Raw genomic sequence first — 16,484 nt, forward strand, 5'->3', positions numbered from 1 at the left:
CTCAAGGCTAGACCATGGCACCAAGTGCCACGTCCAATCCTGCCTTGAACAGCCCTAGGGACGGCGACTCCACCACCTTCCCGGGCAGCCCATTCCAGTGTCCAATGACTCTCTCAGTGAAGAACTTTCTCCTCACCTCCAGCCTAAATTTCCCCTGGAGTAGCCTGAGGCTGTGTCCTCTTGTTCTGGTGCTGGCCACCTGAGAGAAGTGAGCAACCTCCTCCTGGCTACAACCTCCCCTCAGGTAGCTGTAGATCATGCAATCCAACTGCCCTGCCTGAGCAGGATGATAGCTGCCAGCATATCCACATCACACAGCAAAGCATGAGCACAGAGACACCTCGTCCATAAGCCACTGCAGCTAGCAGAAGCAGCATGAATGCTGGAAGTACCAGGGAGGGAGGGTCTTTAGGTGGTCTACTGCTTTTAAACCAGACTTAGTGTCTTCAAAACCAGCTGCCATGTATTACTTCAGAGACACTAGCTTTGGTAGGTATAGGTCAGTATGAGCCTATGTGCCTGTGTTGAACAGGATATGTCCATGCTTTTTCTAGATCCCCAAATAACAGGACTGTTAAAGACTTAACAAAGTTGCACTTCCATCAAAATCACAAAAATCCTGTGTGCAGTGTGAAGAGATCTTTATACACATAAGAAACATATGAATAAGTAGCTTGAGCCTGGGCTTACATTTTGGGACAGAAAAACAGAAAAAGTGTTTTGCAAAATGCAAGTGAAGAACAATGTTTGAGTTTTTATCTCTATGCAAAGAAAATAACTGGCTTGGGTTAAGCCCTTCCCTAGCAGTGTTTGCAGACCAAACATTACACAGCTGCCAAGTGTCTAACAACCAAAATGTGAAACTGACCTAAAACAAAAGCAAAAGTGAGTGCTTTATTTCCAGCAACACAGCAGAGCCATAGATGCAGTGTGAGCAAAGATGTCCAGGATGTGATTCATCAGACATCTTAATGCACACAATACCAAAGCCTCCTATATAAGCAACTGAAAGACACACACACTGCTCAGGTGAAACTGGCTCGCACACATCATGCCCTTGAAGTCCTTTGATGCATTTATGTATGGATGCCTAATATTCAATGAGATTAATACTTTGACTAATGTTTAACAGATCAATCTGCAACATTAAGGTGCCCCTTTCGGTCCAGCTAAGCAGTTTGATGAACAGCAAAAGCAGAAATGAAAATAAAATTTTATAGATGAATGAGAAAAGGGGAGGCTGGAACTGCCTTGTGCTATCTGTGCAGTGACAGTGGCTCTCCAGGAACACAAATTGTTGTACACCAAAGCTACCTTTCATTGTCATTCAGGACTGTGTGCCTATACCCATGCAGACTAGCTAAAGTTCTTCACAGAGAGAGTGATTGGCATTGGAATGGGCTGCCCAGGGAGGTGGTGGAGTCACTGTCCCTGGAGGTGTTCAGGAAAAGACTGGATGAGGCACTTAGTGCCATGGTCTAGTTGATTGAATGGGGCTGGGTGCTAGGTTGGACTGGATGATCTTGGAGGTCTCTTCCAACCTGGTTGATTCTATGGTTCTATGATTCTAAAGCTCAGCATGACCTGCCTGATGAAGATTCAGGAGTGCTCAGACCTTTTTTCCTGCAGAAATACGATAGATGGGAACTAGATTACTGGCAGACATGCAGACCACATCTCATTTTCCTCAAGAGCTGTGTGGATGCTGTCACCAGCCACAGACAATAACTTGTCAAAGGGATCGTTTGAATGCTCACAGCATGCTAACAGTACTCCATCACATTAGCAGTATGCATTAGAGTTCTTCCTTTTAAAAGTACTGTACAAATCTTAAGTAGGGACTCCTCAGTACTTCTGAGAGCTACAGATTAAGGAATATTAATTCCATTTCATTGTTGAAAATGTTGTTACAGAAAAGTGAAAGGCTAAAGAGAGGTCTTACTCCTCCCAAAATTTGTCAGCCTAAGGATGCTGATCCAGAATACAACAGCTATTCCAACCAGATAAGCCTTTATTTCCTTGGGGAAAGCAATATGAGCTTTACACTTGTTAGGAGGGTTTCCTGGTATAGCAATGCCAATTGAAGTTAACTGGCAAATACTTCCTCATGCAGATAAGGTTTGAATTACTGCAGGAATGTTCCTACAACATGCATCACCCCCACTCCACCATTTCCTATATATATATATATATAGCATACTGCATTCAAAATTCAGTTCCTAGTGTATTGTGTACTGTTATATGTGTCTGTGTGCATGCAGAGTTTCAGCATCTCTTACTTCTGAGGTTAAAAGCATCCTGACCCACAACAACTTCCTGAACTGCACAGTGAATTACCAGCCATCTAAACAAAAGCCCTGGAGTAACCCTCTCATGCCCATCTGAATGAAGGCATCTAGGGCTGCAAACCTGAAAGTTACTACCTGTGTTTGTTAGAGTGATTCAGACTGCTCTGCAGGTCACAAACCAGATGTAAGGTAGAGCAGCATTTGCTCTATAAGCACCTTAGCCCCTTTGGAGCTAACTACCTAACTACCTTCTCAAAATTGCTGCCTACTCGGCAGGTGTTCACTTGGAATTTGGGGCCAGGATTCCAAGCCTCTACTCCTCCTGAAATGCAGCTGCTAAGCACCTTGAGTTGAACCTTTTTCAGTTTCTGCAGGAGAGCTTGCCCCACTTGATGTAACTACTTAACAGTGCTAGGAATGGATCCCAAATGTCACATCATCACATTCCCCTCACAAACGAGCTATAGAGTCAACCACTATCTCCGTTCTGTTCCTCAACAAATATATACCTTAGAAGGCTAAGAAAACTTCACTTCTGTTTAGCCTGAGGCCTTTGCTGTGATACAGAATTAAATCCGTTGATTTTAATCACGCAGATCATGGCTTCAACCTAAATGACTTTGCTAACCATTTAACTGCTGGTTGTTTTGAGATGCCTCTGTTGGGTTCCTACAAACAGAAGTGTCACATGTAGGTGTCCGTCTCTGCCAAAGAAACTGTGGCTAAGTGCTGTGTGGAAACAGATGCCTGTCTCAGTCAGACATTTCTATCATTTGCTCTTCTCATTTCCATTTGTTTTTTCAAGTTTTGTGTGGATAATTCTTTGCTGAAGAACAAGGGAGATCTCCTAGTTATGTATCTAAGCATTCTCATGCACTATATGGGGAACATAGTATCACAGTATCACAGTATTATTAGGATTGGAAGAGACCTCACAGATCATCAAGTCCAACCCTTTACCACAGAGCTCAAGGCTAGACCATGGCACCAAGTGCCACGTCCACTCCTGCCTTGAACAGCCCCAGGGACGGCGACTCCACCACCTCCCCGGGCAGCCCATTCCAGTGTCCAATGACTCTCTCAGTATCACAGTATTATTAGGATTGGAAGAGACCTCACAGATCATAAAGTCCAACCTAGCACCCAGCCCTAGCCAGTCATCTAGACCATGGCACTAAGTGCCTCAGCCAGGCTTTGCTTGAACACCTCCAAGGACAGTGACTCCATCACCTCTCTGGGCAGCCCATTCCAATGCCAATCACTCTCTCTGCCAACAACTTCCTCCTAACATCCAGCCTAGACTTTCCTTGGCACAACTTGAGACTGTCCCCCCTTGTTCTGTTGCTGGTTGCCTGGCAGAAGAGACCAACCCCCACCTGGCTACAGCCTCTTTTCATGTAGTTGTAGACAGCAATGAGGTCCCCCCTGAGCCTCCTCTTCTCCAGGTTAAACACCTCCAGCTCCCTCAGCCTCTCCTCATAGGGTCTGTGTTCCAGGCCTGTCACCAGCCTTGTCACCTTCTCTGGCCTTGCAGACCACATCTCATTTTCCTCAAGAGCTGTGTGGATGCTGTCACTAGCTACAGACAGCAGCTTGTCAAAGGGATCGTTTGACTGCTCACAGCATGCTAACAGTACTCCATCACATTAGTAGTATGCATTAGAGTTCTTCCTTTTGAAAGTACTGTACAAATCTTAAGTAGGGACTCCTCAGTACTTCTGAGAGCTACAGATTAAGGAATATTAATTCCATTTCTTCACATCACTGGCTACTCCTATTCAAGCACCAGAATATTATTTCTCTTCCCACTGTAGTCATTCCCTAAGGGCTAAATCCACATAAAGATTTACACATGTAGTGATTCATCAAGCAAGTGAGAGAGGGTGGGAAATGCTTCCCTATCTCATAGCCAAGTTAATAATTTATGAGCAGTGAAAGAGCTTCAAGAGTGGCCGAGATGGCCTGCCCATGAACTTTAGGTAGATGGCATTCATGTTGTACTACTGGCTTGCCCCACCTGAGTCAGAGTGGAGACTTGAGAACAGGTCCCTCCTTCACAGATAGGAACCACAAGCACTCTCCATTTTCAAAACAAAGCACTGGCTTTACATCTCACAAACCAAACAAAAGCACATCACTATGTTTAATATTAGAGTCCTGTCCACTTGTTTGACTTCTTTTTTTGTTTTGTAAGCTGTCTTGGTTATCACCTTTCATTATTTTCCAGAGTTAGTGAATCTTCATTAAAGGCAGGGAACACTGCAGTGTTAGTCTGGGAATTGGAGGTTATATAGAATCAAAGAATCAACCAGGTTGGAAGAGAGCTCCAGGACCATCCAGTCCAACCTAGCACCCAGCCCTAGCCAGTCAAATAGACCATGGCACTAAGTGACTCATGCAATAGTTTTTGGAACACCTTCAGGGACGGTGACTCCACCACCTCCCTGGGCAGCCCATTCCAATGCCAATCACTCTCTCTGCCAACAACTTTCTCCTAACATCCAGCCTATACGTCCCCTGGCACAACTTCAGACTGTGTCCCCTCATTGCTGGTTGCCTGGCAGAAGAGACCACCCCCCACCTGGCTACAACCTCCCTTCAGGTAGTTGTAGACAGCAATGAGGTCCCCCCTGAGCCTCCTCTTCTGCAGGCTGCACACCCCCAGCTCCCTCAGCCTCTCCTCATAGGGTTTGTGTTCCAGGCCCCTCACCAGCTTCGTCACCCTTCTCTGGACACACTCCAGCACGGGGATGATGCAGAGTGACATAGCTCTATATGTGAAATCATGCAGAAACTCCGTGACAGGTCTTCAACTTCCAACTTTTTAGTCCAGTGTTGTAAGAAGTATGCTGCATAGTACACTTTTGTGCCTACTAGTTGCCATCATTACATGTCACATCAAAAGACATTCTCATGTTCAATTCCTATGCCCTCAGCACATTGCTTAGCTGAAACATTCTGTTCTGAGTTCAAAAGGCCACAGTATAATGGAACAAATAGCAATAACATCCAGAGATGTCAGGTTTCAAGAGAGATCCCTGGGGAAGACTATTCCCTGCCCTTTGCTAAACAGTACTTCCTTGACTACTGCAGCTAACACTGCCTCAAAGGGAAGATAGATTCATAGAATCAACCAGGTTGGAAGAGACCTCCAAGATCATCCAGTCCAACCTAGCACCCAGCCCTAGCCACTCAACCAGACCATGGCACTAAGTGCCTCATCCAGGCTTTTCTTCAACACCTCCAGGGACGGTGACTCCACCACCGCCCTGGGCAGCCCATTCCAATGCCAATCACTCTCTCTGACAACAACTTCCTCCTAACATGCAGCCTAGACTTCCCATGGCACAACTTGAGACTGTGTCCCCTTGTTCTGTTGCTGGTTACCTGGGAGAAGCGACCAACCCCCACCTGGCTACAGCCTCCCTTCAGGTAGTTGTAGACAGCAATGAGGTCTGCCCTGAGCCTCCTCTTCTGCAGGCTGCACACCCCCAGCTCCCTCAGCCTCTCCTCATAGGGTTTGTGTTCCAGGCCCCTCACCAGCTTCTTTGCCCTTCTCTGGCCACCTTCCAGTACCTCAACATCTCTCTTGAATTGAGGAGCCCAGAACTGGACACAGGACTCAAGGTGTGGCCTGACCAGTGTTGAGTACAGGGGCAGAATAACCTCCCTTGTCCTGCTGGCCATGAGATGAACTCGTGGGAAGCCATCACTATGTTCCTTCAAGGTTTTCCTCAAGATCTACAGTGTTGTCAGTTCCTTCAAACTCTCCAAAGGCCAAGTGAGTTTGGAGCGTGGCTGCAGAGGACATCAAAAGTTTCTGTTTCCAGTGCTGAGTCTGGGCCACGAGCACAGCCGCCTCTGGAGAACAGAAGTGACTCTCACTCCCTTTGAGGAGTGAGAACAAGGACACTGCACACTGACTGGGATTTGTAAAGACAAATTCTATGTACAAGAGCATATACACAACAGGCAAACAGATAGAATAGGTGCAGAAACCTATTAAGCCCAAACTGGCCTTCTAGAATCCTCCCCTGCTTCTGCCCTCTGTCAGCCTGAAGGTAGGCCAAAACCGCCCCCCCCCAGCTGGGCCTACAAGGCCTGAGTGGCTCAGCTGCCTGCCTGCCAGCTCCCTCACCAACCACGAGATAAGGCTGCACTGCTTGGGGAAGTGGCAGCAAGCCAAGTCAGGCACTACCTTTTAAGCTGTGATACCAGAGAAGCAATAGGATAACAGTATTGCAATGTCCTGGGAGGAGCTGGTGCATCCCCCTGGCATGGGTCTCTGTCCATATGGTTTTGTGTAAGGGGGACCTAGGATCCCCCAAGCTCCCACAGCCAGTGAATTACAACCAAGCCGAAAGCAAGCCACCAGAGATTTTGGACACCTTTGCCCTCCTCACGGAGAAGACCAACAGATCAGAGCTGGCATAGGTACTGGACTTGGAGTCCTAAAATGGACATCATTAAGAGCAGAGAGCAGGAACAGGAGAAGTAGATATCATAGGTCATCTACAAGTACCTGAAGGGAGGCTGTAGCCAGGTGGGGGTTGGCCTCTTCTCCCAGGCAACCAGCAACAGAACAAGGGGACACAGCCTCAAGTTGTGGCAGGGGAGGTATAGGCTGGATGTTAGGAGGAAGTTGTTGCCAGAGAGAGTGATTGGCATTGGAATGGGCTGCCAAGGGAGGTGGTGGAGGCACCGTCCCTGCAGGTGTTCAAGCAAAGCCTGGCTGAGGCACTTAGTGCCATGGTCTAGATGACTGGATAGAGCTGGGTGCTAGGTTGGACTGGATGATCTTGGAGGTCTCTTCCAACCTGGTTGATTCTATGATTCTATGATATTGTTCCACTGTACTCATGTTTCAGAGAAATCTTTGACTCTTTGCCTAGCATGACAGACAGTTGTGTAGACACTGATTCAGCTGTAGGTTTCCATGTGCTGGCAGGAGATCTGTATTTTCAAAAAAGCAGTGAAAAGAAGACACTTTATAAAGCCAAAACCATGCTTGGTAACAATCACAGAAATGATCTGTTCTGGTGCTACCTCACACACAGCTAAGACTGCTGTAAGGGGAGACACTATTGAGCCTAAGTTCCTAAGCCATAGTGTAACAGCACTAAAGATGGACAGCTTTTTATTGCATCCTCCTCCTCCTCCATCAGCCAGAATGTTCCTTTACAGAGATGGAAGGGTCACAAGACCTAATTACATTAAAATTTTGCCCTGATTCAACTAGCAAGGAGTCATCTATAGCAAGCCTCTAATTCAGAAAGAATAAGGTAAAATGAGGTATCCCTTACCTGAAACATCAAATCCTTTTGCTGGAACTTGTAGGTAGATAAGTAACAATGACAGGAAGCTACACCAAGCTGAAAAGCTGAATGTTATTGAATGGTTTTGGAATGCCACAATGCTTTCTAAACACCCATGGACCCTCTCCTCAACTAATTGTGTCTGCTCTGTACTACCCTTCATACACAGCAGTTCTCTGATTGTGAGACAGCAATAATTAGTGACTATGGATTACACAGTTCAATGGAACCTAAGTCTTGGTTGATACCTGCACAGATAAAAGAAAAATTCTTTAAATTAAATGTATATAAACAGACACTGACCTCACTCAGGTCAAAAAGATCCCTTTTTACTCTAGGAAGAATCAAGTCTACCAGGATGGTTCAGAGTGCAACCTGAATGTTAATGGAGACAGTTTAGAGAGAGCAACAGGCAGTGGGATACACTCTGTGAGGAAGAGGATGGCTTGACCTTGAAACACAGAATCACAGAATGGTTGAGCTTGGAAGGGACCTCTGCAGGTCACCTGGTGAAGCACCCCTGCTGGAGCAGAGCCACCTAGAGATGGTTACCCAGGACTGTGCTGAGACAGCTTCTGAATGTCTTCAAGCATGAAGACTCTCTTGACAGCTCACGCCAGAGCTCAGTCAACATCACAGTGAAAAAATGCTTCCTGGTGTTTAGGGGAAATCTGTGTTTCAGTTTGCACCCAGGACAGGACTTCTGTCCTGTCACAGGACTCCACTGAAGAAAGCCTGGCTCCATCCCAGTTATACCATTCCTGCATGTACCAGAGGAAATCACCCTGAGCCTTACCTTCTCCAGCCTAAACAGTCCCAGCTTTAAAATGAGTTATCAGTTGTCCAGTAAGGTAAGTTGTAAGGTAAGATCTTATCAGTCAACCACTGACTTGGAGGCCATCATGGAAAAAGAGCTTTTTTGTTCTGGTCTAGGGATCTTAAAATCCTGTAGTCAACTACAACTACAAATTGTGCAGCTCTGAGCAGTCTGTACTATGCTGTTGCAACATCTTATTACATTTACTGGATATATCTCTCCCCAAGGGGTAAATGTCTCATTTGGACTATCTAAAAGAGGCAGCATGAGAAACACTGAAGCTGAAGCCAGGACTTGTCCTTAGAGTATCTGAGTTAGAAAGAGGCCTACTTTCTTGTTTTAAAGGATTGATTTCCTGGGAAACTGTATAAAGGTCAGAAGCACATTATGGTCTATGTGATTGTGAAAAAGCCTCTGGACACTGATGTTACACAAATATTTACAACTACCCTTACTAACCAAACCTGCTTCTAGCCCCTGCAGCTTCCAAGGAAGAAAACAGGATAAGAGGGAAGAATTGACTTGTACAGAATAACAGCAGTGAAAGTGTAATCCAAAAATCACTCATGGAAAAGGCACAGTTATCTGAACAGGAAGAGACAGTGTTTAAAAAAAATATCCAAGAGTATCTGTAATTTTCCAATGCAGATTACAGAAGACTGCAAGTCGGCTGTGACAAGAATGATAACAGAACCATGCTTTTGTTTTCTTTATTTTACCCTTGAACAGATAACCTTTCATAGTTTGGTAGAGGAGACGCATTGGTGATGATGTTTTTGTGATGTTGCAAAATTCCACTTTCTTCTCATCCTTCTGGGAACAAATTCATCCATGTCACTTAACCACAACACAACTTTAGAAAGAATAGAAAGGCTAGAGGGGCAGTTTATGGAGACTGATACAGTAATAGCTCTTGTCCATATGGAAAGCCAGCTGAGGGGCTGTAAATAAAATCACATTCAGAAGGGATAACATGATAACGTGGCATCAGAGGCAGTCTTTGATGAACTTAATATTTTTTTTAGGTGATGTAGGACACAAGCAAACGACTGCAGCTCTGGAGCTTGCAAGTAGTTCAGATACTCCTCCCATAAAGCATGCCGATGGTGAGCTGCTGGGTAGGACAACAGCGGAAGGAAGTGAATCAGCAAGGATTGCTGGGGCAGATACTGAGTCACCTTGAGACCCAGCTACATACGTAGGCTTGTGGTTGAACGCTGACATAACAGTGGAAGTGCTAAGATCAATGAAGAATTACTGTTTTTTCCTTTGCTTAAGTACTACTCGTAGAGTTCCTCTTCCTTTTAGCTCTTGAAGTGTACATTAGCTGTCCTAAAGTCATGCAACTCTGTGTGTGCACTTGAGTGAGATCAGGGTATCCAAACCTCTAAGGCACTCTTGAAAAACCACATCCACAAGCTACAAATATATGGGAATATGAGATAGATATAATTCATGTCACAGACTGAAAAGAAGAAACTCTTAGCATGCTAAGCAGCCTTCAAGAGCAAAGCTAGCAGAAGTCACCACAGCCTATCATATTTTGAATTAAAATGGAAGTAAATTTAATAATCATTCCCATGCTTTGACAGCAGAAACTCCTACTACCTTCTGAGCATTCAGATTTTAAGATACAGTTATATTTTCTAAGTTTTGCACCTGCAAGAAGGTGCAAAGGGCACATGTAAAAAGGGTACCAGGTTTTCTGCTGTAGAACTGAGACTGGCTTTGAGTTGAAAAAATACACTTTGGGTGTAGTGTAGGCCTAGCCATTATGAATATTAGCAAAGCCTTCACTGAGTACCCACTACTGAGAATAAACAAGATGAAGCATAAAAGAGTCAGGAAAGATTATACTAAGTGCTATTAAAGAAATTACAAGTGTTAAAAAACCCAAAACACCACACTTATTTTGCATTAGTTTTCCCAGCTATGGCCTGAGATTTCCACTACCTCCCTTTCCCAACTCTCCTGGCCCATTTAAACAGTATTTGCAAGAATGTTTATTACTACGGAGTCAGCAAGAGGCTGATGATAAAAAGGCTGACAGGAGGTTGACAGATTAAATATCATCCAGCAGATTTCTTTCCTCCATTTTCTCTTGTAGTCAGTTCCACCACATATCAACAGTCAGAGTAGCCTCCTCTGGAAATACACGTTTGGCATTACATGTTCCAGAGCTTGTGTTCCTGAAGACCACAAACTTTGGATGCACTGCATTTCTGCAAATCCAGCTATGGATATTTCTGATTTGAGTCTCATGTTCTCCAACAGACTGTTTTCAGTCTTTTGTCCATCATCCATGTATAATCTTGGTCAAATGCAGAAGCTGAAGGCTCACCACAATGCTTTGTTCTGGTTTACTGCTACAGTCATGTTTTCAAAGTTAATACTCTAAGATGCAAGTAGCACAACGGGGATAAGAAAAGTAGATCAGATATGAGCTTATACATGGCAGCAGGAGTTAGACTCTTTGACTTTTATAAATGGCATAATTTATCCCAAAATGTTCTGAGAATTTAATGGATTTTAAAAAAAATCTTAATAGTTCTATTCATGACTGACACAGACCAAAAAACCCCAACAGTTGTGCCTAATGACACGAGAAGTTCAAACTATCATGTCTTGGTCACATAGTTTGGTCTGTTTCTAGATTAAAGTAGCCCTTGTTAACATTGGCCATGTGATAATGTGTTACTTGGGATCCAGTAGCACTTGAAACTGCCTCTAGTCCTACTTTTCTAGCCTCCAAGATATAGCAAAATAAAAATCTACCTAAATGAACTGTTAAAATTTAACTGATGACATTTAATCTACTTAAAACTTTACAAAGGACATGCCTACAGAAGTACTGGAGTAAGAAATAGTTTAACCATTTATTTTCTTTTTAATAATAGTGGATCTCTGATGCAGATATTACTTTGAGCAAAAGTTTAGTGATGTGTTTGTATTAAGTGTCTCTACCTTGTGGCCATCCACATAGCAATAATCAGAGAGCAAAAGCGTGTTGCCATCTTTAGCAAGGACAAGCACATAGGTCATGGAGAGCAGCAGTGACTGTCAGGTGGCTTTAAATAGTGCTTCTCATTATGTCTTTCAGAAACCTGCAATTTGTTTTCTGCACTAAGTGGCACCTGCTTTTCTACTTCCAGAATTTGCAAAATGCCATAAAAAGAAAGGCTACAAGAACTTCAAATGCAAAGAAAATGACAACAGCATACAGTGTTGTGTTTGGATATGAAAGTTTACCTCATGAGTTGAGGTGGCAGGGTAGGTAATATCTCTGTAAATCTTTGGCTAATATTCCAGTTGGCAATTCTTGGTGGTGCTGCAAGTGAAACTTTTTATTGCCATTGCTAAATTGAGAACAAGAGAATTTCAGCCTCAGTAAGCAAGCTTTCCACATCATGTGAATATCAGAGCAGCTCTACTCCTGCATTTCAAAGTGATGCATCTCCAGTGCACTAAAATCACCACGGATTTTTTTCTTCCTGCATTTCAAAGTGATGCATCTCCAGTGCACTAAAATTACCAAGGATTTTTTTCTTCCCTAGACTGCTTCTGCAGGAACTGTGTAGGTATGAGATTCATCTGGTCCTTTTAGTTTTGTGTCTTTGTCATTGCCCATCTCCACATTGTGAAGTCCTGTCATGTTATTTTTGTCGTCATCCACGAAGTCTTCTGCCATCTCTGTGCTCTTGTTGCATTGACAGAAGTCACTGGAGCTCTCTAGAAAGTTGATGCAAAATTTGATAACCAGCGCTAGCCAGGCCATCCCAAAGAGGATCCACAGAGAGATTACATTCTTGTACCAGCCTGGATAGGTGCGGTCTGGGTTCATCCCTAGAAGACAATTGCCCAAAACATTTCCAGATTGGATCAAGAGTGCTTCATTAAGTGTAAAGCAAAGTTGGTGGAAATATGACCTATTAGTGATTTCTGTGTAAAATGAGTATGACCTCTACTTGGCATGTGAACAGATCTTGTAAGCAAGCATGTTCCCTAAGAACTGTAAAGATCATCCATATGACAGAAAAATAAATGCCAAATTACATCTATAACAAAGTGACAATATTTAAGAGCAGAGTTTCGTTTCTCTACTTACCATCCAGCATGACAACATTGTATTAGTATGTAAAGGGAGTCCCCTGCAGGCAGAGAGGTAAGTGGATGTATGTATCTTGTTAATCTAGATATAAGCGATCTTCTAAGAGCGGGTGGGAAGGGGCCTGAGCAGTCCTGAAACCTCTGAGAAGCATGAAGCTTTGGAAAACAGCTTGAAACTATGCTGTGCCTGGCTGGTTGCACAGCTAAGTAATTTGTGATGCCTTCTGAGCAAAGCCAAGCCTTTGATTGCATTTCCACAATAGTTAGTGCAAAGAGGCTTCTGCATGCTAGTTTAGTGTCGGCAGCAATATTAAGACAGACAAAGAAAGAAGTGGACTCATCCCCAGAACTTGTGACCAGGCTGCATTTATAAGGCAGGCTGGAGTAGCCTTACAAATCAATGGCAGCAGTCTTTCCATGAGCTTTTTGTCTACTGCTTCTCAGGTCTCATTAACGAGTTCACTTACCTTAGGAAGGGTCATCACTTTATAACTCAATATCTACAGCACAACAGATACTACAGGACCTCCAACATTTTCAGGACAGACTATGAGGATTTAACATCTATAAGGTGGTATCCCCATGAACCTGGAAACCACTCTTCATACCACATTCAAATGAAAATGATATATAGGGATGGGTTGAAATGAAACAACTGTAAAGACAGCTCTTTAGGTATTTATTATCTATGGTTGACTGTATGTAGGAATACTGTCCTGTCCCTACCAGCAGTTCCACATTCATGATCCTGTTACTGTCTACAAGATTGTGATAAGTAATAACTGGCCAGTGAAGCCATATTAAACAGCCAATCTTTTACAACCATTTATTTGGTATTAGTATATATTATACATGGGTTTTGTGCTCCCATTATATTAAAAACATTGAGGTTGTCACTAATGTTAAAGTCAAAGATTTAAAAATCTCAAGGCACTTGGAAGAGAAGAAGGTTACCAGGAGTAGTCAGCATGGATTTGCCAAGGGGAAGTCATGCTTAACTCACCTGATAGCATTTTATGATGCCATAACTGAATGGGTAGATTCAGGGAAAACAGTGGATGTAGTCTACTTTGACCTTAGCAAGGCCTTTGACACTGTCTCCCATGACATTTTAGTGAGCAAGCTGAGGAAGTGTGGGATGGAAGAACAGACAGTGAGGTGGGTTAGGAACTGGTTACAAGATAGAGTTCAGAGGGTGCTATTCAATGGTGCCAGGTCCAGCTGGAGAGCTGTAACTAGTGGAGTCCCCCAGGGATCAGTGCTGGGGCCAGTCCTGTTCAACACCTTCATCAATGACATTGATGAGGGCACAGACAGACAGACAGTGTCTGCTCAGCAAGTTTGCTGACAACACCAAACTGGGAGGCTTGGCTGATCCAGCTGAAGGCTGTGTGGCCATGCAGAGAGACCTGGACAGACTGGAGAGCTGGGCACAGAAGAACCAGATGAAGTTCAACAAGGACAAGTGCAGAGTCCTGCATCTGGGGAGGAGTAACAAACTGCACCAGTACAGGCTGGGAGGAGATCTGCTGGAGAGCAGTCCTGTGGAGAGGGACCTGGGGATTCTGGTGACTAACAAGTTACCCATGGCACAGCAATATGCCCTGGTGGCCAAGAAGGCCAATGGGATCCTGGGGTGTATTAGGAGTGTGTCCAGCAGATCAAGGGAGGTTCTCCTCCCCCTCTACTCTGCCCTGGAGAGACCTCATCTTGAATACTGTGTTCAGTTTTGGGCTCCCCAGTTTAACAGGGACAGGGAGATCTGCTGGAGAGGGTCCAGCAGAGTACTACAAGAATGATTAGGGGACAGGAGGGCATGGCTTATGAAGAGAGGTTGAGAGACTTGGGACTTTTTGTCTGGAAAAGAGAAGACTTAGAGGGTATTTAACAAATATTTGTAAGTATCTGAAGGCTGGCCAGGAGTGGGGGACAGGCTCTGCTCACTTGCTCCCTGTGATGGGACAAGGAGCAATGGGTGTGAATTGCAGCAAAAGAGGTTCAGCCTTACCACAAGGGGGAATTTCTTTACTGTAAGGGTCACAGAGCACTGGAACAGACTTCCCAGAGAGGTCGTGGGGTCTCCTATGGAGACTTTCAAGGCTTGTCTGGATGTGTTCCCCTGTGATCTGTGTATATGGTATTGTCCTGCTCTGGCAGGAGGGTTGGACTCAATGATCTCCTTGGGTCCCTTCCAACCCCTAACATCCTGTGAATCCTGTGAAAATTGTTTGCTTCTGAATAAAAAATGAAAACAAAGAGAAGAGCTATTTGACATGTTTGTGTAGAATACTCAACTACAGAGATAAATGCAGTCCTGGGGATAAGAAAGTTACAGGTTTAGGACCTACAGACAACCTGTGTCCAACAGGAGAGTTTACTGAGTATGTAAATTAACAGTTTTCAAGGTCAGTAAATGGCATCACATCAATATTACTAAATGAAACTGGCCAGGGACCACTCCATGACTTCAAAACCAAGTGTCATATATTTCCCCCAAAATAAAGCAGCTGTATCCAAACTGAACATTGGCCATCACTCCTGGCACATGATATTCCCTGGAATTTACCTGGTCCAGAGCATTCACAGTGGGGAAACAGCACAACAGTCTCAAAGCAGCAACAGACACTTGAACACATACCCTGTCTCTGTTTATTTTTCAGTTAAGACATAAACCACACACAGGGTTGTAAGGCCACTGATGTATTCCATTATTCCCATACTGAGTGGTGGTACACCTGTTAAAGGTACCACACAGGTGCAGGTACACCTGGAAGCAGGATGTATACTAGTGAAGAGCTTAAAACTAGTTATTGGGAACTAACAGAAGCGAAGCTGCCACAGCACAGTTTGGCATCACCTGTAAAATCAGCGTAGGAAAACGCTGAGCTGGCTAGCTTTTGTTAAGCTCCATCTGATTACCCTTACCTAAGCTATCTTGATTCAAGCTCTTAGTGTGCCTACAAAAGCTGTAGCTGTAACTTCAGTACATAATAAACAAGTCCTAAGGTAGCCACCACTAAGTTGTGCAAGCATCAAGCAAACTTTACAAGAGAAGAAAAGAAAGTCTGTAACAAGATATTTTAGTCTGTCTGTGTGCTAGGGATTCAAAGGTGCATGTTTCTGTAATCAATTTGCTTTCAAATGAGAAAGTCTTTGTGAAAAAGGTGTGCCCTGTGTTTAAGCAAATGCAAGGGCATGGGTCCAAATCCACTTCCTCTGGCAAAGGATCTTGGCAACCAAAGCTGGGCTGTGGTTGGTGCCTGACAGTCTACACCTAAGTGACTTTAAGCTGCATTTTAGAAAGTAGTTGTCTGGGGGGTTGACAGGAAATGGTCACAGTCTATTAATGGTGATGCAGAGTAGCATCTGTATAAAGCTCCCCCCCAGTGCACATCAAGTAATACCATCAGTAACTGCAGTGATTAAAACTGTGGCACTCCAGTCTGATGGCATAGTCATTCAAGGGACAGATCACCTGAATGCTGGAATATTAGTCACTGAGAAAATTTACTTGCTCTTCCACAGGTGGCATTGCTGTCTCAGAAATTATGTCTTCTTCAAACTGTCGTCTGTCTACCACAAGATATTTATCACCAGATCTGTAGATTGCTAGTGTTGTAAAATTGCCAACTTGGGAACTGCATATGCCACACTTTCAGCTCTGATGTTTAGTAGGTAAAGTAACGAAACATGTACTCACCAATCACATAATCTCCAAACCCTATAGTGCTGAGGGTAATAAAGGAATAGTAGAAGCCTTCTTCATAAGACCATCCTTCTTTGTCAGAAAATAACAAGGGAGGTAGCAGGAGGAACAATAACAAGCCAGTTACCAGTGCACAGGTCTTAATCAGAAAGGAAGCTTTTTTCTAGTAAAACAGGGGAAAAAAGTAAGAGAGAGAGAGAAAAGACTGTCACAAGAAGGGTGGCAGGGAAAGACCAGCTCTGTTTCACATA

At 44.0% G+C, this 16,484-nt stretch overlaps 1 protein-coding gene across 5 annotated transcripts in view; it reads right to left on the reverse strand.

Moving 5' to 3' along the window:
• KCNK17 (potassium two pore domain channel subfamily K member 17) overlaps positions 1–16,484 on the reverse strand; it is a 114,040-nt gene that overhangs the window by 77,351 nt on the left and 20,205 nt on the right. For 4 of the 5 annotated variants that reach the window (XR_010305544.1, XM_064158318.1, XM_064158317.1 and 1 more), the window contains exon 4: positions 16,228–16,396. Coding sequence is in view for 4 of the 5 variants with exons in the window: in XM_064158318.1 (XP_064014388.1) it covers positions 16,228–16,396 (169 nt within the window). In the remaining variant the exon portion in view is untranslated. Of the gene's footprint in view, positions 1–8,438; positions 12,264–16,227; positions 16,397–16,484 lie in introns of those variants that run through there. The other variant, XM_064158315.1, reaches the window with a different exon arrangement.

Source organism: Pogoniulus pusillus, chromosome 18 (assembly GCF_015220805.1).
Source record: "Pogoniulus pusillus isolate bPogPus1 chromosome 18, bPogPus1.pri, whole genome shotgun sequence".
Taxonomy (NCBI): domain Eukaryota; kingdom Metazoa; phylum Chordata; class Aves; order Piciformes; family Lybiidae; genus Pogoniulus; species Pogoniulus pusillus.